At 36.4% G+C, this 25960-nt stretch overlaps 1 protein-coding gene and 3 non-coding genes across 4 annotated transcripts; 1 reads left to right on the top strand and 3 right to left on the bottom strand.

Annotated features, from left to right (window-relative positions):
- Window positions 1-1008: 1008 nt before the first annotated feature.
- On the bottom strand, window positions 1009-11377 carry LOC120526772 (transcription factor HES-7.1-A-like). Its single transcript, XM_039749921.1, has 4 exons — window positions 11251-11377; window positions 8744-8839; window positions 3406-3493; window positions 1009-2015 (listed from the first exon to the last, which is right to left on the bottom strand). The coding sequence occupies exons 1-4, from the start codon at window positions 11287-11289 to the stop codon at window positions 1513-1515; spliced, it is 726 nt and encodes a 241-aa protein (XP_039605855.1). The 5' UTR covers window positions 11290-11377; the 3' UTR covers window positions 1009-1512.
- A 6075-nt stretch (window positions 11378-17452) lies between these two features.
- On the top strand, window positions 17453-17534 carry trnas-cga. Its single transcript has one exon. It is a non-coding gene; the product is annotated as a tRNA-Ser (tRNA).
- A 306-nt stretch (window positions 17535-17840) lies between these two features.
- Window positions 17841-17922, bottom strand: trnas-gcu. Its single transcript has one exon. It is a non-coding gene; the product is annotated as a tRNA-Ser (tRNA).
- A 4104-nt stretch (window positions 17923-22026) lies between these two features.
- On the bottom strand, window positions 22027-22108 carry trnal-uag. Its single transcript has one exon. It is a non-coding gene; the product is annotated as a tRNA-Leu (tRNA).
- Window positions 22109-25960: the final 3852 nt, after the last annotated feature.

The following is a 25960-nucleotide window of genomic DNA, read 5'->3' as shown; positions in this document are numbered from 1 at the left end:
CTATCCACACAGGGAGGAACCGGGAAGCGAACTCACAATCTTCCACAGTCTCCTTACTGCAAAGTAGCAGCATTACTACTGTATAAGTTCATCATCCAACATGACAGTCACCTCAAGCATACATCCAAGATAACACTAGAATGGCTTTGGAACAAGTCTCTGATTGTTCTTAAGTGGTCTAGCCAATTATCATAGACATAAACCCCATAGAACATCTTTGGAGAGACCCAAAGACAAAGGTTCACAGATTCATCCCATCCAATCTGAAGTTCTCAAAGGAAGCATTAAATAAAGTGCCCATATCCAGGTGTGCAAAGCTTGTACAGAGTTACCCAAGAAAAGTTTAAACTGCAGTTACTGCCAAAGTGACTTCTACAAAGTTCAGAATTAAGGGTCTGAATGCTTAAATGAATGAGAAATAGGAGTTCACTTTGACATTATTGATTATTTAGTATGCATTGACAGGAAAAATTCATATTTATCCATTTAAAGTTAAATCTACAACACAAAAAAGTGTGCAGATTAACTTCCTGAATCCAACATAACTCCGCTGGCCTTGGTCTAGCAATCAACTTAACATTAATGTCAGCTGAAAGTTGACCTGCTGCCCCCAACATTTATAGTTATTCTTCACTTTTTATTGTGCCTGGTTTTATTTATTAGTGAAAAAATGGATTGTTTCCCATAGGAATAATACATTTGTTGGATAAATACGTTTCTAAACATCCAGTTCAAATCAGGTTTATAATATATTATATTGCTGTCGGACTGCAATAAATATAAACAATGTCTAATGTTTCTAAAAATTGTGAGTTTTTTTCTCCGAGTTAATTATATTTTAAAGTTGGTGTGTTTTCTTTGTATGCCTCTATTTAACTGTAAGCATGTACTATCGGGTAATAATTTTAAATTACATGTGCAAGCAAAACAAATTTCACAGAGAAGGAACATTAGTAAGAAAACAGACACTCAGGAAAATCTATTATTTTTATTTAGCACTCAATATAATGCAACAGTATTAATTATTGAACACTCACCACGGTGCACACAACAGAAGAAGTGCTTTATGTGTAGAATACAATTTTCACAGAGATACCTGTTTATGCAAATTATTCTTGGCTTGATCTGGGTGACACAGTGACTCAATGGTGATACATGAATGCAGATCCTCTGGGCATCCATCCCTATAAATTAACACTGAAACACACTCCTGGGTTTAGACAACAGCAGTATTTGAGCATTTTAGGATTCTGCCTAAAAGAAAAGTTCTTTGCATTTGAAAAAACCCTTAACCTCACAGAGCCAGACATCACTATCAATAGTAGCATTGTCATAACTGCAAGCACGTAACACAGCCCAGAATATAAAAAATGCTATAAACAATTAAGACATTTTTTTCAAAATATCATTGGCAACAAACTCACAATACAACACAGGACATTTAAATATATACATATGAAGTTAGTAGAAACACAGAAAAACTAAAAATGTGCCAGAGACTGAATTGATCATTTATGGCCAAGGTCTCCACACATTATGACAAGGAATATGTGTTCCCATCAGTGATATTGAAGTGCCATTTCTGATTGTGTCATTCATTTTTGGACTGTTTTTAAAAGTAGGTACCTCAGAGTACTTTGTGTTTAACATAAAGGGTGCACATGCGATTTGTGTGGCATGACAAAATGCTGAAGTCATGGGCGTTTGACTCGTTGGCCTGTAGTCATCTATGGGTTCAAAAGGCGACATAGTTGGGACAGGCACCTTACACTGCTCTAGTGCAGGTTGATTCTGTTGAAAACTTGGGGAAAGTGGCATAAAGTCAATGCTTGTATTTAAGAAGCTGTTCTCATCTTTGTGGACGTGAGATGGAAAATTGTGCCAAAGCAATTTTCTTTTTGCTTTGGGCCCTCTGCCTTTGTCCGTTTTGTTCAGAAAGCTGGACATGTGGTTCAAGCACCCTTTAAATCCTTTCTTGAAGCTTACTTCTTTGATGTCCTGTAAGTTTTCTGTAACTACCAAAGAACATTTTTTTCAACAAATGTTAAGAGCAATGGAAAAATAAAAGCCGTGTAAGATAAAATTACAATGGAATCTCACATCATGTAAATTTCAGCACACTATAAGGAAAAACTCATGTTAGCTAAATAGAAACATTTTTAAAAATTCAATGCTATTGTTAGCTTTTTACATTATTTTATTTCTTCCTTCTAATTAATTTATATAAAGTGATTACTGTTTTATAAAGGGATATATTTAAAAACTGTAACAGCATTCTTTCTTTAATATTGCAAGCATTAAGATTTTAAATACAGCTATTATTGAGTTTTTGGCATATGCCTTTACCCAGGATATATTAAAATATCAGAATACATTTAGTTATTTGTTGGTTTGTTTGCTTTTACATAAATAGGATACATTTTCAATATTCTGAACACAGCCAGGTTAAGGGACTTGCTCAGAATTCTGCTCTGACTTACAGGAAGGTATTGAAATGGCACCTTTATGGTTTATGGTCAAATGCCATAAAACTTATCAAAATGCAGTTATGTCTCTATTTTCCAGTGACTTGCAGAAAATCTTATAAAACCAAAATGAATAATTCATATTATGATGTAGAATTCTTTAAGTACCCTGAGAATCCTCAAAGAGCCCCCTTTCAACCTCTTCACATGAATATATTTGGAATTCTCTGTCTTAATTTAATTGTAGTCATTTGTTTTCCATGGAAGAAATGGGCTACAAGTGAATTTCAACTAGGAAGTTAAGTATTTTAAAACCTGTAACTTTTCTTTTATGCATTTGTTTCTGGTATGTGTGGCAATGTGCCCTGTAAAGGACTGATTACCCATCCAGGCTTAGTTCCTGCTTTGCCCTTAACATATTGGTCAATGTAATTCTAATATAGACAAAGTGCGTATACAGTAGATGTCCGACAAATGGATCTGCAAATTTTTTGTGTGTTTATTTCTGTTGACTGCTGATATAAAAAGATTTAATAGAAATTTTAAAGGTACATTATTCCTAGGAATAAAATTCCCTTACATTTTCGTAGACTACAATTTTTGTACTTCCTCGTGACCCTGCTCAGGCTTGCAAAATGGTATGAAATGACATGCCATGGTATAGCATAGTACAGTATGGTATAATATAGTAAGGTATGGTATGACGTGTCGTGTTATGTAATGCCATGCTATGGTACTTTTTGTACAGGGCCACAAGGAGCCAAAGACTGTTGATGCAGAACTGGATATTACTCTATTGAGAGCAATCTCACACCCACTACTACAATGAACCTATTAGGGTTGTCAGTCAATTCAACAGAATGAATTTAGCCTTTACATGATCTATTTGTACAATTTACATTTTTTAGAGATGAAAAATGTAGTTTTTTTTTCTACATACCTTGAGATTTCAAAGCTTCTTTCTTCCCAATGAATTGAACTGCCAATTCTAGAATTTCTGCTTTTTCCACTTTGGGATTCTGGAGCCGCTGCACACAAAACAATTGTGAAAATTATACCAAAAATACTTCTATAGGTACTCTGGTGATCAAATGATATTCCTCTCCTTCATAGCCTTGAATAGACTCTGATTATAGGAAAAAAACGGCTTTACCTGTTCAGAGCCACCACCTCCCTAAAAGAAAAATCCTCAACTTTGGTTCTTAACAACCACTGCAAGAGCATGTTTACCAATATTCTACAAAGAATTTTCTTGCCTTAAGCTTAATTTGTCAAACTCAGGGTCTGTTTTTTTGCAGTTATTTAATGATATCAGAAGTATATAGCAGTGTGTTACTTAGAATCTTTAAGCACAGGCACTTCTAAACAAGTTTATTGTTTTATCGTTCATTTTAATTATCTGCTGTGTCAAAATCCCATTATGGAATTGTTCCTCTTAGGAATTATATAGAACTTTATTTGTACCGAAGGGAAAGTTTGGCTTTTAACAAAAGCTCATCCACCTTAATACAAGTTTAGGTGCCTATGTATGTGTCTAGAAGGTATTTGTGTGTCGGTTGCTGTTTCTCTGTTGATTGGTATGGGATTCGTAAAAGCAGTGCTAATGTTTGTGATGTGTCAACTGTTGGAATGAAAAATGGAATGCAATTTATTATTACATGCATTACAAAATACAATTCATAAAGCCTGGAGTTTGTAATCTCTGCAGTGAGGAGCCTCCACCCTGCAGCTTCATGTACATGTATTTGACTTAATGGACATTCATTATTTTTTGAGTCAGAAGAGCCTCCCAACAACCCTAATCTTAACCACTGTGTAAGAGGGGGTAAAACTCTGAGGTCTGCAGCTAGGCTCTATTGGTGTTCAGTGGAGCCTTCTCCACCTACTTAGAGCTCTAGGGTGAAGGCACTGGACTGCAGTGATATATACTGGAAAAGCTGGTCTAATTTTTGTGATGTGTCATCTGTGGAATGACAAATACAATGCATTTTATCACTGCTTGCAATACAAAATGCATTCCAATAGGTGGTCAGAATCACTAAAAAGAAAAAAGAAAAAAAAAACCTTCTGACTTGGCAATTACAGCTACAGTGAGACATTATGCAGGCATATTTCTGTTGGTGTAAAGGAGCCCAAGTAGTAATTTTTGACATTTCTGCTGAATAATTTGTTTGCTGAAAATCCACACTGTTAGTGTGTCAGAGAGAGGATGTGCAGCATTGTTCATAATGGCACTCAGTTTGTATTTCATACTCTCCTCCTGTACTACTTCTGGGGGTCCAGAGTGCGTCCCTTAACTAAGCCTGACCTTTTAATTAGCTGCTTGACTCGGTGGGCCTTTCTTGAAGTGATGTTTCTGGTTCAGCACTTCACAGCATAGAATAATCTGACTGGCCATTATAGAGTTGTAGAATATATGAAGGGTGTCATTACTTACATTAAAGGAATGCAGTCTCCTAAGAAAAAGACCCTGCTCTGCTCTTTCTTATGTAGTTACACTGGGTTACTAGACCAGTCCAACCTTTCATTGATGTGGATCCCCAAGTAGTGCAATGCACCACCTCCACTCCCTAAATATTGAGCAAATGTAAAGGCGGTTTGTTGTGGCAAAAGTCAATAACCAGTTCTTTGCTTTTGCTGATGTTAACATGCAGACAATTGTTTCAGTACCAAAAAACAAAGTTCTCCGTCTGACTGCTATACTCATACTCCTTCGATACACCCCATAAGTGCAGAATTATCTGAGAATATCTCAATTGACATGACCTTGTGTTATATTTGTAGTCCGAGGTGTACAGAGTGTAGAAAAAAAGGAGACAGGACTGTTCCTCATATGGTGCTCCCGTGTAACTCATATCCATATCAGCCCTATTAAAACGCTTACAGAGGAGGAAAACTGAAAAACACTATTCTTGAACATAATTACGTGTGTATATTATTGTATTATTTTTAATGGATACAAGTTTATTACCATATACACATAGTATAGTGACATTCTTACCTGCATTGCTCCCACAGACTAGCAGTTAAATGCAAATACCAGAAAATGTATTTAGAAACAGTCAAGCAGTTGTCAGTATGAGTGGTTGCTGGGTAATTTTATAATCTGTCTTGCTATTTGTTTAGTTTTAAAACATGTTTACATACTGTAAATAGTCTGTTTGCAAAGCATAACCTTCTCTTCAATCAGTATGTATTTTATAAACACATAAACATATTTCATTTTTAAAGCTATTATCTGCTTGAAAGCTGATCATAGTCATAAAACTGAAATTCATGCTTGGATACATGTGACATGCATTGAACACAGACCAAGCACATGGTGCAAACCCCTGATCCCTTACACACCAGCTTATTCATGTTTTCTTTTTTATGATTAATAAAAGTTTGTAAAGTCTAGTGTTAAATAAATATGGAATTTCTAATTTTCTGAATGAAAGCCAAAAACAGGCAAACTTGTTCATTACACACTTCCATGTTTGTTACTATTTAAAACTTTATGCAGTGTTATATTCTGATGTCATGTTTCATAAAAATGGCTCATTACTGTACATGAAATAAATTAGGTGGAAATGACCCATTACGCACCAAATACCTGCCTGGATTAACATAAATGCCAAGAATAGAACTTTTAAAATTACTTTTAATTTACAAAATGAACACCAATTCATTTAAGTGCAATGTGAGCTTTGTGAAAATAAAAACAAAATATTTCTCTTTGCTGGTATGGTTTAGTCTCTTTTAGCTGCATACTGGCAGTTACAACTTTGAACTGCTGGACGTATGCACACAATTTTAAAAAGGGATACAGATGTTCACAGGCTCCAATTTTATATTACACTTGGTTTACCTGCAGGTCAAATTGCTTTTTGGCAAAAACCTCTAACTTACTACCATGAGTTTGGAAAAATGGGCTGAAAAATCTACAGATGGACTGGAATAGCTTTAATTCTACGCACAGGAACCACTGTCTTTTTAAGCTTTTTTATATAAATTACTGAGTCATCTCCTCTGTGAAAGATTTTGTTCATCTGTATGCCGAGACGTGCTGCCCTGAGCAATACAGAAGAAATCATGCATTTGAAGAAGATTTATCCTTTCTTGAGTCGGAGCTAGATAGCAAATTTTAATAACAGGTGCTTTGCAAAAAATAAGAGGATCTCCTGAACCATATTGCAGCAAAGATAAATTACCGAGTCAGCCGCTTAATTTTTTTAGATTAGGATTGTAATTTTGTGCTGGGCGATTGTAGTTTGACATCAGAATACAAACCTGCTTTTACAGGATCACTGTGAACTGAAGTCTATCCCAGCAAATTCTAGTGCAGAGAAAGAATAAACTATCAAAGAGATGAAAATCCATCACAAGACACAATCACCGCACACTAGTTTCATCTTATGTAATTGTGAATACATAGGACCAAACTGAATGTTCTTATGAATACTGAAAGATTCTTGAAACTACAAATAGAAGATAAATCAACTTGAATGAAATCATGGGTCCATGGAAATGCTCAGTAGCAGTGCTGACTGTTTTGTTGCCATGCCTTTTAATTATCCATCTTATCATGCCTGGTTTAAACTACAAGACAAATCAAAATTTTGCATACCAGATATTCAAAGCTACTTGCAATTAATGTCTTTATTTGTATTAGACGTTCATTATCAGGGTCATATAAGGGTTGGGTGTGTTCTTTAATGACAACACCTCAGAGATGTTTAAAATATATCTTTTGCAGTATCACAGAAAGTTCTAGGACTGAAACACAACTATCATTTTAGATTAAAAGAATTACCCACTTTACATTAGTTACACACAGACATACGCAAGGTATGCCACAGGCGTATTATCATGCTGTTGAACAGATTACCAATTTTAATCTGCCCCATAGGAACTGGGCTGTATAGGCACTTGCCCTGTTATAAATAAAGGTACAAAGTGGTTCTTCAGAACAATGTTTTATGGGAACGATTTTTGGGCTCCCAAATGAATCATGCGATTAAAAGTTCCAGAGTGATCCTTTGTACATTTAGATATGTAACAGGCTCCATAAATAGCCATGACTAGATAACAGATTTGTGAATGCCACTGGTTCCTAATTTTGAAAGGACTTTTACTGCATACAATAACACAGGCTCAGTACTGGTCCAGTCCCTTAATTAAAAGTAATGGCTCTAAAATGGCACTTTACACTATTAAAAATAACATTTCTTTAATGACATTTTATAGCTCCTAATTGGGTTGCGTGGTTCCTTATAGCAAATTGTTGACAAAGCTCCATTTCATTCTGGGAAGAGTTATTTTGTGTATGAAGTTGGTTCTTTGTGCTTTTAAAAACATCCTATTATGTAAAAAAAAAAAAAAAAAGAAAAGAAGTCTTTAATGTATGGTAGGCAACCTAGCAGGACACTACATCTGCAGCAATAGTCCTTTTGAAATCATGAGTCATTGGTATTTTGTAAGTCTGTTACCATCTTTTCATGGGTATTTGTGAAACCTGTTACAGATCCAAATAAATAAAGGTTATTTCTGGAACATTTGTGTGGATGGGTCTTTTGAGATTCAAAAGTGGTTTTCCTATGGTATTGCTCTGAAGAACCACTGGGTCACTTTTATTTTTAAGAGTGTACTAGGTTGTGTTGTTCCTAGAACCATTGTTTGACAAAGAACCAGGTCATTCTAGGAAGAGTTTTTTACATATAAAATTAATTCTTCAAGCTTTGAAAAGGTCCCTAGCATGTAGGCAAAATCAGAAATCTTTAATCTATAATAGGCAACTAAGCAGGATACTAACCGATCAAGAAAACTTGAACTGAGCCTGTGTTATTGTATACACCATACGTTCTTTAAAAATCAGAAACCTGTTGAAATTGCGCAAATCTGTTATTATCTATGATACTTTCAGATACCATACCATACCCTTACCAAAAAATAAAAATCCATTATTTGCTTTAATATGCCTAAGCATTCTTATGTTTGAATTGAGCTTACATAATAACCCTCCTGACGCTCCAGACACAGTTTGTTTGGAACTGGTGAACATTGTATAATGGTGTTTGCATCTTCAATAATAAATATCTGCCCATTCACAATCATATATAGACACAGAAATTGCAAACAATTATTAAAGATAAAGTTACGTTAACCAAAACAAATGGGGTGCAGAATTCAAAACTAATTAAGCAACATATAGTAGTTACCTTCCCAAATGAATGGATTACGATGTGTTGAAATTTAAAGAGTCTTATATTGTGACGGAAGGCAGAGATAATACTGACCTCATCATTTGTGTTTTCTAGCAGTAGAACCCTTAGTCTCTCCAAACTCAGGTTGATTCGCTCACGCCGCCGTTTTTCTGTGAGAGGCTTTAATATCTACATAGTGAAAAAAGACTAAGCAACTTGAAACAACATTAAGAAACATTTCAAAGTCACAGCATCATATAAATATTGTGAATAAACAGCATGAATGTATTCAGGGGTGAAATGGTTACACACATCCTTGTGTTAACCATAGTCATTTAAAGCCATTATGCCCCTTTCCAATATGAGCAACAATTATCATGACAAGCTGCATTTAATGATCAAGCATTCCAAGTGATATATGCATAGAGAGACAGGGAGAGAGATACTTTAGGACAATGACAATGGGTAAACATTTTTGGCTGCCTAAAGAACCATCCACATGAAGGTTCCAGAAAGAAACTTTTTTTTTTTTTTTAGATCAGCAACATATTATAAGTATAACAGATGGTAACAGTACACTTGTTTGTTCATACATTTGTACACATTTGTAAGTGATCGCAAGCAATGTTTACTTGTTACATGTTCTCAAACTTACTTTGTTTATCTCCTTGCTCTGAAAATGGAATTGTAACCCTCTCTTTCATACCATTCTCCAGGATCAAATTGACTAAAGGTTTTTAAAAAGTTAAAGTCTTGATGTTGGTGAATTAACCGACTTTATAAATTTCTTTATTGACATTTTTAGAGAGAACATCATTCTACTGGGAGAAGATTCAACGAGGTACTGCTTTTACAGTGTCACGACTTGTTTCAGGTTTTTCATTAAGGACGGCTCTTTATGCTGTGAATTGCTGTCACAATCGACACAAATCTCGCAAACATCATTAACAATTTTAGTTGACAATGAAAAAAAAAGCCTTCCGATTTATTTGCCTTTAAAATAAACACTTAACTCTCGAGTACTGTTGCACTTACCCAACTACATTAAGTAAATGGAAACGTTTTTTATACCCATTAAGTTATTATTTTCCTGTTTTCCCATTGCTTTAGCAACTTTGAAGTTGGTATACAGTAACTCCAGACAAGCACGCTTTACTTTAAAATTCGCAGTATGACCACTTTTCACGCCCGTCACCGCAAAATCGGCGTTTCGGGCTGTTTAGAACACGATTGGCTGTGGTGAGTTTGAGTGGGACGTTATATATGGGGCTAGTCTTTCAGTACTTGTGGGGCTAATTTCTGGTTTAAAAAAAAAAAAAACGCCGCAAAAGTAGTCTAAACGAAGAATCCCATACATTCGGCGAGTTGGTGTGTAGCCCACAAAGGCACGTCTTTCATCTACTTTGAAATGACAAGCGACTGAGAGATGTGCCAAATTACATTTTAAAGGTATCTGATTAACCTGCCTGCGCCCTGTGTTGGCTGGGATTGGCTCCAGCAGACCCCCGTGATCATGTGTTTAGATTCAACGGGTTGGAAAATGGATGGATGGATGGATGGATACTGATTAAACTTAGTACGATTTATTCAGTATACTATTTTTTTTTAAATCGGTAGTTGCGCTTACACAATCATAGACAAATTGTTTATCAATATACGAAAATAGGCAAACACTTTATCATCGTTTTTGCTCCATGATTATTCGGTTATGTACAGATGTTAATTAAGCGTTAAATGATTTGCAGGCAATTTAGCTATTTAGAATAGTGCTAAATTAAACATATATAGTGCTTATTTTTTGCTGTACAGTGGTTAGTTGCACTTTTACGGATCAAGTTCCCGGAGTTTGAATGCCATTTGTACGCTCTCCTTATAAATGTGCGCCACACCTGTTTTTGAAAGCTGCTGAGCAATGCTGCACGGCACATCCTTAGAGCCAAGTCAAGCATATATGGTGAAAAAAAATGGTAAAACTGCTTAATTCAGCTATGTGATGTCAACGTGCTGTACCTGATCTGAGAATACCAGACACAGACCCAACAAACCCATTTCAAACTCTAGGGAAGCCCGTTCCTATTCTTACCAGCACTGGGCGCAAAAAGAACGCGGTCTTGGATAGAGTGCCTGTCTATCGCAGGGCTCAGTCACTCTAATTAACCTGTACAATACGTCTTTGGAGATGCGGCGGCTGGACGACCCACAAATATAATGAGAAAGGATTCGAACTCCGAACACTCTATCAATTGAAAAAGTGGCCTGAAAGCAGCTCTGCGTCTATCTTTCCATCCATTATCCAACCCGCTGCATCCTAACTATAGGGTCACGGTGGTCTGCAGGAGCCAATCCCAGCCAACACAGGGCGCAAGGCAGGAAACAAACCCCGGGCAGGGCGCGCACACACACACACCAAGCACACGCTCTGCATCTAGATCCTTCTAATCCCTGTTTGATCTATCCATATATAGAGTTTACTGCACTTTCTCCCCGCTTTCTACTACTGACTTAGTATTATTATTTAGTATTTGCTAAAAATCTTTGAACATAATCACATGCGTAAAATGATCCTTATACTATTGCTTAATTTTAGCGGCAGGCCTTACCTTTTTCAAAGTCCTGAAGGTTGCGACTGTCTTAGACATCTTGAGAACCTCACTGATTTCTTTGCTCTTCCAGGCTAATCAGGTTAAAATACATTTGACCAGGCTTATATGGCGAGGACACCTAGCCATTTGCTTCGTCGAACGCTTCAAGCACACTTCACAAGGTGCCAAATGTAAATGACCTGGGGACGGTCATGTGATTTTTTTTAAGATTACACGTGCTAAAACAAGGTGTGAAAGCGTGGCTTGAGACTCCTGCATTTCGTATAGGGATTCACACGTTTGGCATGAATGGAAACCCCAATGCCAAAAGTCACACTTACATGACAAAACAATTCCTGTCGTTTAATTATATCCATGCGATGTGTTTATTCGCTTTTACGTGATTACTAGCCAGTACATATTGTATCTCAAAGATAAAAGTAAACAGCGTACAATGGAAACGATATTTAACACAACAACAGCACTTATGTTAACAAACTAATACTTATTAATTATTCGATCGCCAAAACAGAGCTGGGAGATGCAATTATGAATACACTTTCAGAAATCTGTAGGCTGAGTTAATGTTGCATTGAAAGTGTTATATCTTGGTCGTAAATATTCACTCTCGAAAACGCTGCATAGACCAATGGAACATGTTATAAAAAAAGAAAAATTATACAGGTTATGCAAAATTAGCATTGAGTGTGTGCACGCGCATGGACTGACTAAGTCTACTCATTTCAGTCTTGAGCATAATGCGTTCGAAGTTAAGATCTGTTTCAGTGACCCTGAACTGCATGAGAAGCAGAATAAATGAATGAAGTTTCACAAAGAGGAGGCCACTCGACACTTTTGATTAGCTTATGGCTAAGTTGTCCTGTCGTTTTAGGGTCGCGGAGGGTCAAGGTTAGAATCAAGAAAGAGTCGATCCGTTACACGACACATGAACTCATGGAATATACGGAGATATGGACAGTCACTGGGCTGGGCAACGTGTCAGCCGTGCTATTACTACTATTATTGTTGTTGTTGTTATCGTAACTCTTAAATATTAAGGTCCCAAAGGGCTTTTCAGAGCGATTCCATGTACCTTTTCACAAATGGACCATCCAGGATTCCAAAAAAAAAAAGAATTTTATAAGCAAAATATTCAAAAATAACAATGAATAGATGCTAATAGATTTGTGAAATATACCATTGGGTTCCTGATTTAAAAAAGACTCTTGCGTAACACAGGCTCAGTTGTGATGTTTTCTTGATATGTTGTACTTGTACCCTGCTATATATGAAGAATTTCTGTTTTATCCATATCAGGAACCTTTTCAAAATCCATATACTGTAATTAACTGCATACGCAAAGAACGCTTTCAGAAAATGGTTCTTTGTCATCAATGGGTCTATACGAGAAGAAAAGTTCCAGTTAAGACCGATTATTTTTAAGAGTGCACTGTTTTATTATCTGAATACCCGAAAGAATTAAACATGGCAATTATGGGTGTTTCTATTAAAATTGATGCATACCACTAAAATACCCTTTTTTATTATAAATATATTCGGATCACATCTTACGTATATAAAATTCTTAGATATCAGCTATTCAAAATGCTCAATATTTATACTGAATACACAAATTTATTGATTTAAAAATTGTTAATAACTGGAGTCAATAGCAATATCCTTCTAGCAGAAATTGCTACAGGTGGATCAGTTCCGTGGGAATGTTTTTAGAAAGGCTTAACCCTGGGAATATGCTCTTTTCTTAACTTCAAGGACATGTGAGAGTTAGAATTTGCAGTTGTAAATGCGGCAATACATTTCAGCCACGAGCTACAGACGAGTTGAGAACATTATCACCACTCCGTGAAACACAACTTTTGTGAGTTGCTTTGAAGAAAAGGTTGTAAAAGGCTTCCAGAAGGATAGGAGAAGGTGCGGCTCCCAGTGTGACACCTTTCACAAAGAAAGAAACGCGTGGGAAAGTTTGAAAGTGATGGAAGATACTGGCTGCCGAAATGTCGTAAAACTCAAATGGGCACAAGTGGACGTTTAGCATTTTACCTTAAACGCTTTGATTCGTTATTCTAGTATGGTTTACTCCAGATTTAATTTTATTTAGACCTGTATTCATTCTTTTTTTCTAATTAAAGCATCTCATGCTTTTTGAACTCTTTATGATTTTCTTTGCATTCGATATTTCTGTAATAAAGTTAATTTAGCTTTTCCTGTTGAAGACCTATAAGGTCATATGCATCCACGAACAGCATTAATAACGGCGTACTGTTTCAAATGTGGCATAAGTGATGCTTTTGCATCTTTTTATGCCATGACCAAAAAGTGTACTGAAGGCTGGTGAGGACATCCAATGTAATAAAGCAGCCACAGACTGGATTCCCGGAATACGTATTTCTTACCTCTCACTTATTGTGTACGAGAAAGCAAAATCTCCACCATTAAAGAGTGAAGTGCAATTTAGCCCGTGGGAACCCTTGACTTCTTCAAAATGCAAATAGTTCATCGTGTCAGGCTGGCAATTATGAAGTGTGAGTTTAAGCATTTTGAGGGATGCATCAAAAGGCTGCATCTTCTAGGCCAGAAGGTTTGAATATTTGCAAGATGTGGCAAAGCGCTGCTAACACACGCTGACCTGCATGACAAAGGTCATCTGTTCTTTGAAAAGGTGTTTAGGCGCCAATTTCACACGTGCAGGTTTTCCGGCTCTCGCCTTCTCACTCGATGGCATGCGTATAAAATACTCCCGGTTCATTTGGAATTATACCCTACGTTTTTTGTAAGCAATATTGTTTAAATTATTATTGCATTTAGAAAAATAAAATCTTTTATCGTTTTAATATAACTACACTTTCAGGTGTCTTTGCATTTTAAGTCTGTAAAGTACCATGTGATGATGCAGTATAGTACATTGTAGATTTAATTGCGATTTAGTTATAGAACCTGTTTTCAAATTAATATTAACCTTTGTTTTCCCATCGTTATTAGGCAGTATTTTGCCTGTTGCTGCTGGGATAGATTGCATCTGCCTTCATTGTTCTGGAAAAATGCACTCTTGAACGTTGGATCATACGCATAAAAATGTGGTATCATAGTGGTTCTTTAGAGCAATGCCATAGGGGAACCATTTTTGGCTCCCAAACGACCCATCCACAAGACGATTTCAGAATTAACCTTTTAGTTATCTAGATCCATAACAGTCTCAATACAGTAAATAACCATGAATAGATGGTAACATACAGTATCTGTAAAATATCAATGAATCATAATTTTAAAAAGACTCCTGCTGCATACAATAAGTCGCAGTTTTCTTAATCTGTTGGTGTCATGCTAGGTACTCAAATATATATTTAAGATGTATTATTATTATTATTATTATTATTATTATTATTATTATTATTTTACATATTATGTAGTTTTTCAAAGCACAAAGAACCAACTTCATATGCAAAGAACATGTCCCAGAATGAAATGGTGCTTCATCAAGCAATAGATTTGAGAGGAACCTCACAACCCAATACAGAACTATATAAAATGCCATTAAAGAACAATTATTTTTAGGAGTGCATATAAATAAAATAATAACACCCTCTGTTTGTCTTTTGAACTTTTAGGCTTTGTTTGATGCTATTTTTGCATACTAAAGGCCTAATTCCAACCCTCAGAAAAAACCCTGTCAGTTTGTTTGTTCACCAATAATGCAATAACAACCGAATCAATTTTCACTAAATTTTTCACTAAATGTCGTTGGTCTAACTTAAAATAACCTATTTTCCAAAAATTTCATTGAGCAGGAGGATTGTAATGTAGATGGGTTGTCAACCCAAGAACTGTGCATTATTTCTAAATTGTCGATCGTAATGACATTTTGCATGTATATTAAGTGACGAGGATGGACAGGATTAGAAATGAGTACATTAGAGGGTCAGCTCAAGTTGGATGGTTGGGAGACAAAGTCAGAGATACGAGATTGCATTGGTTTGGACATGTGCAGAGGAGAGATGCTGGGTGTATTGGGAGAAGGGAAGAGGAAAAAAGGAAGGCCTAAGCGAAGGTTTATGGATGTGGTGAGAGAGGACATGCAGGTGATGGGTGTAACAGAACAAGATGCAGAAGACAGAAAGATATGGAAGAAGATGATCCGCTGTGGCAACCCCTAATGCAGTGCTTCTCAATTATTTTCTGTCATGCCCCCCCTAGAAAGAAGAAAACATCTCGCACACCCCGCGCGACTATAAATAGTATCATTTGTCTATAAAATTGTTATAAGTACACCTCTGCATAACACTGTATCCTTATTAACGTATAAGAGAATAAAAAAAGAAAGAAATATGGACCAATTTACAACAAAGAATAGCTTTTATTAAATGTAACAGAAAAGATTTAAAGTGCATTCTAAATTCAAAAAAAATTTAAAATAAAAATAAAAAAGCATGTTCCCCGAGGTCAAACGCGCCCCCCTTGACGGAGCCACTATTTGAGAAACACTGCCCTAATGGGAGCAGCCGAAAGAAGAAGATTAAAGCCAAACCAACTTAAAATCCAAGAAATGACGTATCTCAAACAATTCATCAAGAAAATTGTATTTGGGTGTGGCAAAAAAATGCATCACTTTAAACCAGCTGAGTCGAAGTTCATGAAATTTTGCATGCATAATTCTGTTAATGTAACCTAAAATTAAGACTATTAAAGCCATGACATGAGAGTCTGACGTCCTCTGTGGGGAAGTGTACTCACAGCTCATCACTGTGCAGCTCAATTGGCATTCACCAGAGTATACCACAATTGGCAGCTTCTCCATTGGCGCCTTATTCTCTTCACAGATAAGAGCAGTTTCACACTGAGCACAGATGTGACAGATGTGAAAAAGTCTGGAGAATCCTTGGTGATTCTTATGCAGCCTGCAACATCATCCAGCATGATTGGTTTCGCAGTAGGTCACTGATGGCACTGGGAGGGATACCTTTCAGAGTTGCACAGACCACCACGTGCTAGGCAATGGTACCCTGACTACTGTTACATCATTTTGTTCTCAACAAATTACACAGTATTACTCAGTAAAGATTTTCCACTTCAATATATCGTTCATTGAGATCCACTGTGTGATTTAAGTGTTCCCTTAATATTTTTGAGTGATATATACGCTTCATGGAGTTTCAAGAATTTCATTGGGCCTCAGCCACAAAAACTATACATTATTCTTAAACAATTAGAGGACGTTCATGAAAATTTGCAGTATCCTATATATTACAGTTAGTCCAGCTTAATATATGGAGTTTCAAATGTTTCATCATGAATAGGGGTTAAATACAGGAAACATAAAAAAGTTTTGCACAGTTTACTTTACAGATAAATTATTCAATTATTTAACAAGCCATTCAGTTTATTAAAATGGGATTACATTTCTATTTGTGAAACCACAGTAAACTAACACAAATAAGTAGCGTTCATGGTTCCATTACAGCTAGGTGTTACCACAATTACGGAAACCAATCATACACTAAAATGACAACTTATGAGAGCAGACAGATTGATAGCGAGGTAGTGTAGATGACGGAAGGGAACCTAACATTTAACAGAGCAATGACAAAAGGTTGCACAGATTTTGTACGAATGAATTTGCTTTTTAACCTTACACATTACAAAAATATACTCGGTTAACGCCAGACAGTTCTGCAGTTCTGCTAATTAACTTATATTTAACTTTTTAGGTGTATAAATAATTTTGTTGTTAAAGACGGTAAATAAAATAACCGTACAGTATATTTGAACAGCGTTCAGTTCCCAGGCAACGCGCTGTGTGCTCCCTTTTGACGAGACCATGTACTGGAAAAAAAGAATTCAGACAATAAAGTAAGGAGTAGACTAAGATTATTCAATTTAGGAGTACAGATTCTCAGTCGTATGCTATAATCTAAAATTAAATAATTATAACGTGTTTTCAGTCACGATCTTAATCGTTTAAAGACTTAAAGCAGCAATGATTTTCTAAGTTTAGTAAGAATATCGGGCTACATATACAATACGCATTCATTTAAAAAGGGGGGAGGGGAAGTATACTCCTCGGACTGAAGGTCTCTAAATGATCATTTGTAATAGAATTTTTAAACGACTTTATTCAGAGCATCCATATTACATGAAGGTGCCCACGCACTGCTTCAGGAATAAGGCACATCAGTTAAAACATCACAAACGAACGACCGAATTAGCTGCGATGGCCGAGTGGTTAAGGCGTTGGACTCGAAATCCAATGGGGTCTCCCTGCGCAGGTTCGAATCCTGCTCGCAGCGGCTGCTTTTAAATGTAAAGCTCAACAATTAATTGATTTCCACGTAACATTTCCTCAGATAGTAACAGATTTCTCTCATACCTTTAGGGAGGAAGCATGTTATTACGGCTTTGTTCATTTCCTCGTCGAGCGCATCTAACTTGTTACGATAGTACTTTGCATCATCTGGAAGTATTACTTTCAAAATTTCCTGCCTGAATTTTTAAGAATTGTTTCCTAAATACAGTATTATTTCTTCTACTCTAAACTAGCGAATTGTTGATCGTTGTCCGTATTTTACACGGAATGTGCCCAGCAAAATCTCCATCGACGAGGATGGGATTCGAACCCACGCGTGCAGAGCACAATGGATTAGCAGTCCATCGCCTTAACCACTCGGCCACCTCGTCCTCACATGACATGCTAGGAAATGCTAGTTAGTAAATGCAGTATAATGATAACCACTGACCCAACATTTTATTGTCTATATTGAAGAAAGTATATCTTGGTGTAATGGTTAACCTGAAATTAACTCTGACCATGTGTTTTCATATTTTTGTATGAATATATGTTTTAAAGTTTTTCCAGAAGTTTCATTCTGAATTTATTCTTAACATATTAGAGGGAGTTTGGTCCAAATACAAACTTGTGTCCACCTTGCATAGCATGTGGGCTCCTCTGGATACCTTAGTGATGTGATTATCATTTACCTAATCCGCATAGTGGGGATTTCTTTAATTCTATTATTGTAAAGCACTTTGGCCACAGCATTCCTATGTTGTTTTAAATGTGTTATATAAATAAATTGACATTGACATTTCAGACTACACCCTCCATCCTGTGTGTAGGAATTGGTGAGCTCAATCTCCGTACTAAATAATAAGACACAATCATTCATTGATATATACATTGTGATGGGTCACTATGCACTAAGGAGATGGAAGAATGAGCTTCTCTCGGGCTTCATTTTTGTGAAAGAAAACTTTGGATACACTCAACTGGCTTTGGACAGTATTATAGAGCAGCAGACTCATGGTTCTAAGATCTTGTGTTTGATTCCTGCATTTAAAGGTTATCTGTGAAGAATCTGCATGTTCTCTCTATGTAAGAGTTTCTCAGAGGGAGTGGGCTCTGAATTCTCCTGGGCAACTTTCTGGGAGCCACCCAGTACCGCAAGGATAGGTTCCAGGCCCCTGCAAACCCTGATTTGGATTAAATGGATTTGAGAGTGCTACAGTATGTGATGTCGCACTTTGGAACAGACTGCAATGTCTACCATAGCTAAGTCATCTCCATATATCAGGAGAGGTGTTTTTTGACAGAAGGCTTGTCAGGGCTTCTCTGTATTCTGCAGAATACACTTTTCCCAGGTTCCATTCCTGTATCCATTTCCTGCTTTATAAACTGAAAAAATAAGAAAGGATGGCTGTAATTCCTTTGCATTATAGTCGGTCAATATTGGAATTCACTGGAGGAACCTATAGATGCTACTAAAAAAAAAAAAAAACTTACTTTACATTTTTGACTTAGTGGAATAGTACTTAGTGCTGATGCTATGCCTCATCATTCAGCATTGAACTTCATGCCCAGTCACTGACATGTTCTCTATTATTTGCACTACAAATTACAGTTATGTATTAACATTTCTAATTTCTTCTCATACCCACAGAAACTTGCATGGCAGGTTCAAAGCCAGTTTTAAATGTGTGTGTATGAGTGGACATTTGGTAGACTGGCCCCATTCCGCAGTGAGTTCCTGCCTTACATGTTGCTAGGAAAGGCTCTGTCTTCTCAACCATTTAACCCCAAATTAGGTGATGCTATGCTACATCAGCCTTAAAGAAACAGTAAAGAGTGAACGTTTGCAAGGTACTAGGAGCAGATATATTGGTTTTTAAACTAACATCACTAACCAAGCCTAATTCCCACTTATGTTTTCTTACTGAAAGTTCCTAAAACCGTGTGTGAAATTCTATGGCTTAGATTGTCCCTACTCAATATTTTGAACTACTGCCGCCTTGTTAATACCTTGGAGAGGCTGTGGTATCCTCACATTGACCGACTGATTTCAGCCTGCATTGTCAACCAGATGAAAAAACTGTTGTCAAAGCAGTATGTTTAATTATCAAGTATTAACTTTTTAAATAGCTTTTGTTTTATTTAATGCTGATGTTTAATACAAAATTAACTACAAGTGCACTGGTATAAATGAAAGCATGCACTCATTGTAGTTTGGACTTAAGACGGTATTAAATGTGACCTGGGATGTTTGAACTGTAGCAATCCACAGCATGAATGAAGGCAGATACCAGTGTAGCACCATAGTAATTATCTCCATGTGTTCTCTGCCTGCTGGTAGGAATGCACATATTTCTGACTTATGTCTGATGTAATCATTGCAGGTAATGCCATGCTTGGCATTCTTAGCATGTAATGCAAAACATCTGGAACAGGGAATCAGTCCAGTTGTGATTCTTGAGGATTCCAGACAATAATAGAAAAGCAGTAGAAGTCTTTTTCAAAAACTGAATCAGCAGTAAGAATATAGCTGGCACTTGTTTGGTGTACCATCTCTCTTATCCACTATCAATGTGCTTTACATCAATGAATAGGTCATTGTGTTAACTACATGCTGTATATAATACACATGTGATTCAACAGTAATAGTGATTTAGTACTTCACTTATAAAGAAAGCTGTATAAAAGCATTTGACATTTTCCCCCAAAAAGGTTACCAGTCTAATACTGGAAAACCAAAGTAGCCCACAGACCTCACTAGTAAACTCCAAGAAATGTAGAAATATTTGGCTTTCACCAGTTTCAAATTCATAACTCTCTTCTTTCATTTTCATATGAATTCACTGTTTTCTCCCTTAATTGTAACTGAATACTGATGGCAAATGACAAGTGGAGTAGACACCAGGACAAATGACACTGAAAGATAAAAGTCTGCAGTTATTTCCATATTCACTGGCATGATCTATAGCAAATAGCAAAATAAATAACCAGGACAGAATGGAAATAAGATTGCAGAAAATCTCAAAACCCAACATAAACAAAAAAAAAAAAAAAAAATGAAATCATTGGCATGTAATAGACATTTGCAACAAAATTCAGAAAGCAAAATTTAAATTTTCTGGCATCAAGCCTTTCAGCATTCAGTGTTGTTTGCTCTGGTGTTTACTTCAATTATTCTTAATTGGCATTATTAGGTTTAAATAATTGCAACTTTTCTTATGTGTTTCTAGTCCCCTGTCCTTCTCAAGTGACTGCTCAAATATACCTAGTAGGGGCTGATAAACGATATCTTTCATTAATTGGTAAAATCTCATCAAGTACACAACGATTCACAAAAATAAAGGATTGGAAATGTAAACTTTCTTAAAATGCAAAGGGAAGTTTTTACAATCTATAAAGGATAAAGATTTTGCATGCAAGTCAGATTATTCCAGAAAGAGGAAAGTACATTTTTATCATATTTTATTTCCAAGTATTAAAATGTTAACAAACACAAATATAATGCTGAATTCCCCTTGGGATTATCCCCTCCTCAATTACAAGTGGAATGACACCACATCCCCTTTAGTCAGGTGTTGTGACTGCTACTAGGCTGACGTTTCCTACTTACTCGACTAGCTAAGTGCCTGTTTTGTAACACAATGATTCAAGCCCTCCAGTTATGGGAGTGTGCCATTTGTTCTCCAGTGAATTTGACTCATATGCTCACCTGCAATTTCACACTGAACAAAGTCTTTCACAACGTAGGGGGCTCTCTCTTCTACAAAACCCGGAACAGTAAAAGTGGACAATGTTATTTAACTCTTTATAGTGCAACTTAAATATACATATGGGAGTTGTCAAGTATGCCAGCGCATTTGATAAGTAAAGCTGTATTGGGCCGGGCAGAATTACGTGCAAGTAAAACGTAGAATATTTATTTTCGGAAATACTGGTCAAGTTTTGAGACAAAAATACAAATACACAGTTAACTTCAGTTAACGTAGAGTTTTGCGAACAAGTCGGCTTCATAGGCGTCTCTTTCCTGCTTTATGTTAATATATTGTGCAGCAGTATTTCGGAGCGCTAGATTATATATTTTCACATCGATAAATTCCAAAAATAATGAGGCGGTTAATGTAATCATTTTTAGTTTGACTGTACTTTGCAGAGCCGCGAACTGACAATACATTAAAATACGTTACATAGCACTACATTTTCTTTGACAGTTTTTATTAAATAAATCCCTGAGAATTTTTCAACAGAGTGAAGCGCACAGCTTCCCGGCTGACAGCAAATTTAATCACGTGATATGGACGTCACGTCCGGCTTTTACACGTGTAGCTTAGTAAATTACATCAATATGGCGTCGAAAAAAAAGCAACATATTTAAATCAGAGTTACTATGATTTGGTAATCGCGACAAGACGCCTTCAAAATTTCTCTTATCACAAACGGCTCCATTTACAGATATTCACTTTGTGTTAACGTTTTGGAGACGCAATAAACGAATTGCTTGGCAGCAGTGGGATTCGAACCCACGCCTCCGAAGAGACTGGAGCCTAAATCCAGCGCCTTAGACCGCTCGGCCATGCTACCGCACAACACCCTAATTTTTTGTAGCTCTTTTGAATAATGTAAGAAGCATGCAATGGTGTATTGTTATGATTTTTTAATATAGCTTGTTGCTGTTGTTGTTCTTATTTCAATTTTAAAATGTAAACATTACATTCTGGAACACACTAAATTCAATATATGCACATGTAATTGATTAGAAAAATAACGAAATGTTCTGTCTGTATACCGTTCAAGCTACGGTATGCGTTAAAGACTTTTATAGTGAGGACCGAATGAATGCAGCAAATGTTAGACGCTAACTCAATTGTTTAAGCTTTGCGACTTATCAATAAATATTTCAAACAACTGGGCTCCATTCAATCCATTAAGCTCACTTAATAACTAAAACTGGCCTTTTGACTCTTTAAAAAAAATGTCATGGTTCCCGGTTCAGCGAAATGATTTATTAGATTGTACCAGCTTCTGTTAGCAAAATTGTACACACCATTTGTTATTTTAATAGAGATCTACTAAACTCTTAAAAATAACTGTACCAAAGTAGTTTCAGAAATAACCCTTTATTTATTTAGATCCGTAACAGGTTTCATAAATAGCCATGAATTGATGAAAACAGATTTGAGATTTAACCAATGGGTTAACGAATTTAAAAATGACTCGTGCTGATAATAAGAACACAAGCTAAGTTCGGGTTTTCTGGATTTGTTAACATCTTAATCTGTGAGTCAACTACACAAAAAAGAGTTCCGTTTTGTCCACATACTAGGAACCAGTCAAAAGCACAAAGGGCCATTTTTTATGCAAAGAGCTCTTTACAGAAATAAATGGTTCATTATCAAGCAATGGTTCTTCGACGAACCACACAACCTAGTAAAGTGCCATAGAGCCAGTATTTCTAAGAGTGTGGGTACAGAGGAGGGAGTTCAGCATAAGGCATAATGCAGGAACCAACCTCGGACGGGACGCCATGTGGCACATTCATTCTCGGACATATAAGGTCACTTCCGAATTGCCAGCCAGCTTTAGTTGCATTTCTTTTTGGATGTAAAAAGGAGCTCTGCAACATTGCACAAACTGAGCTTGTCTTTGGAAAAAGAAATCTATCAAAATACATAAACATTAACACTTGTTTTTCATAGTTTGATTAATGGTGACAATCCTCAATTGCTGATATTAGGGAGTTTCATTCTGGGAAGAAGTCTTTGCATATTAACATGGTTCTTTCTGCTCCTAATATGGAAAAGAAAACTGAAATCTTTAATATAGACTATCTTGCAAGCCATTATGATTAAGAAAACCGGGACAGCATGGACTTTACCATCTATTCATGGTTATTTACTGTATGGAGCCTGATATGGATCCAAATAAATACAGGTTCTCTCTAACCTTCATGTGGATAGATCTTTTTCAAACCAAAAATGATTCTCCTATAGCATCACTCTGAAAAACTGCTCTAGCACCTTTCTTTTTAAGAGTGTACTAGAGTTCAGAACAGGCTTATTGACATAAACTAACAGATAATTGTATCAGGAACTTTGACAAAAGTAGTTGGGGTTGATCATTGGATCCTGGATTATTCAGCACAAAAGCAAATGTCTTTAAAATATATATTAATGTGTGTGAGTGTACCCAGTTACTGACTGGTACTTCATCCAGACATGGTTCCTATCTCAAAATATTTTTTAAGTTTTCACTTTACTTTGCAGACTTAATGCAAAATATTGCTAGAATAATCTAAAGATAAAGATGATTTAGAAATTTAATGGATATTGTTTAGATTAGATTAAAGTTAAATTTGAAAATTACACAAAATATCAAACTATTTGGATGGGGAGGTTTACAATTAAAAATAAATGTAAAACGCCATCAATCCATGAATTTTCTAAACCACATAATCCAAAACCAGGATTAAGTGGATCTGACAACTATACTGGCAGACAGAACACATATATAAAAAAAATATATGCAATGTGAAAGTGCTTAGCTAGAATGCACAAGATATGAGGGAGACCTGGATGTGGCGGTAGAAGTTCATTGTCCCTATAAAGACCCTGTACATAAACTGTTAATGATGCTAATCTGATTTTGGGTTATTTCAACCATGCTGGGTGAAGTACAATAAAAGAGTTTGTGCTTATGGTGGATAATAGGCTTGTGAGATTTCATGTATTCATTGACATTTTGCTCTCCATGCTACAAGCACATACAGTAACAGCAACAATGGAATATAAGATATACAGATTTAAAAAAAATATTGAGTTGGAATGAGTTAACAGCTCCATTTTCATACTTATTTGGCTTTGCATTGTCATTTCATTCTCATTTGATAAAGTTTTATTTAACTGGTAAAGTACATTCACATATACTCCATACTTCTTAGTGTTTTGTTTTTTTTTAATTTACTAAGTTATTAATTTAAGAATTACATTTTTTAAATTAATAAGATAATACTGGGAAATAGTTAAACTAATTTACACAAAAGCAGTAACCGGAGATCCGGTGTAAAATTTTGCCAGATCAATATGTGGACAACAATATAGATCTTCATATCGGATCAGTCGAGGCCAAGGTTAACAACAGCCACCACCTGTACTGTTAGACAACAGGGTGCTGTCGGAAATTGGGACACCATTTGGCAAAGAGGGAGAAGAAAAGGGGGGAAACATGTCTAGAGACAAGAGGAGAGGGGGGAGGTAAAGAGAGCAGAATTATGGAACTTTGAATGTTGGCAGTATGACTGGTAAAGACAGAGAGTTAGGTGATGTGATGGAGAGAAGGAAGGTTGATATATTGTGTGTGCAAGAGATTAAAGGGAAGGGGAGTAAGGTCCAGGTGGATCGGAGGTGGATTCAAATTGTTCTATCATGGTGTGGATGGGAGGAGAAATTGTGTAGGGTTTATTCAGAAGGAACAGTATGTCAAGACTGTCTTGGAGGTGAAAAGAGTGTCAGACAGAGTGATGACTATGAACCTGGAAATTGAAGGTGTGATGATGAATGTTGTTTGTGCATATGCCCCAGCAAGTTGGGTGTGTGATGGATGAGATGGAAGATTACTGGAGTGAGTAGAATGAAGTGATGAACAATGTATCCAAGTTACAGAGAGTGGTGACTGGAATGGATTTCAATTAACATGTTGGTAAAGGGAACAGAGGAGATGAGGAAGTGATGAGTAGGTATGGAGTCAAGGAGAGGAATGAAGAAGGTCAGCTGATAGTGAATTTTGCAAAAAGGATGGACATGGGTGTGTTGAAAATGCATTTTAAGAAGAGAGAGGAACACATTGTGATGTACAAGAGTGATGAAGATGCACACAGATACATCATATCCTATACAAGAGCGTTGATCTGAAGGAGTTTGAAGACTGCAAAGTGGTGGCAGGGTAAAGTGTAGTTAGGCAGCATAAAATGGTGGTTTGGAGTGGTGAGGATTCAGGGAGTAGCAGTGATGAAGGTGGATGAGCTTAAATACTTGGGATGAACAAAACAGAATAATGGGGATTCTGGAAGAGAGGTGAAAAAGAGAGTGCAGGTAGGATGGAATGGGTGGAAAAGAGTGACAGACATGTATCAGCAAGAGTAAAAGGGAAGGTCATGAGACCAGCTATGTTATATGGGTTGGAGATGGTGGCACTGACCAAAATACAGGAGACTGAGCTGGAGGTGGTAGAGTTAAACATGTTAAGATTTGCATTAGGATTAGGAATGTGTGTATTAGAGGGTCAGCTCAGGTTGGATGGTTTGGAGACATGCAGAGAAGAGATGCTGGCTATATTTGGAAAAGGATGCTAAGGATAGAGCTGCCAGGAAAGAGAAAAGAGGAAGGCCTAAGAGAAATTTTATGGATGTGATGAGAGAGGATATGCAGGTGATGGGTG

Source organism: Polypterus senegalus, chromosome 3 (genome assembly GCF_016835505.1).
Source record: "Polypterus senegalus isolate Bchr_013 chromosome 3, ASM1683550v1, whole genome shotgun sequence".
Classification (NCBI taxonomy): Eukaryota; Metazoa; Chordata; class Cladistia; order Polypteriformes; family Polypteridae; genus Polypterus; species Polypterus senegalus.
Note: the sequence above shows the minus strand (reverse complement) of the source record. Positions and strands in the feature narration are given on the sequence as shown.

Excerpts from the sequence above, each read along its gene's own strand:
- LOC120526772 (XM_039749921.1), bottom strand. The coding sequence starts at position 11,289 with ATGTCTAAGACAGTCGCAACCTTCAGGACTTTGAAAAAG. Across the intron at positions 3,494-8,743 it reads TAGAAAACACAAATGATGAG|CGGCTCCAGAATCCCAAAGT; the intron begins GTCAGTATTATC and ends TTTTGTGTGCAG. Across the intron at positions 2,016-3,405 it reads AGAAGCTTTGAAATCTCAAG|TTACAGAAAACTTACAGGAC; the intron begins GTATGTAGAAAA and ends GTTCTTTGGTAG.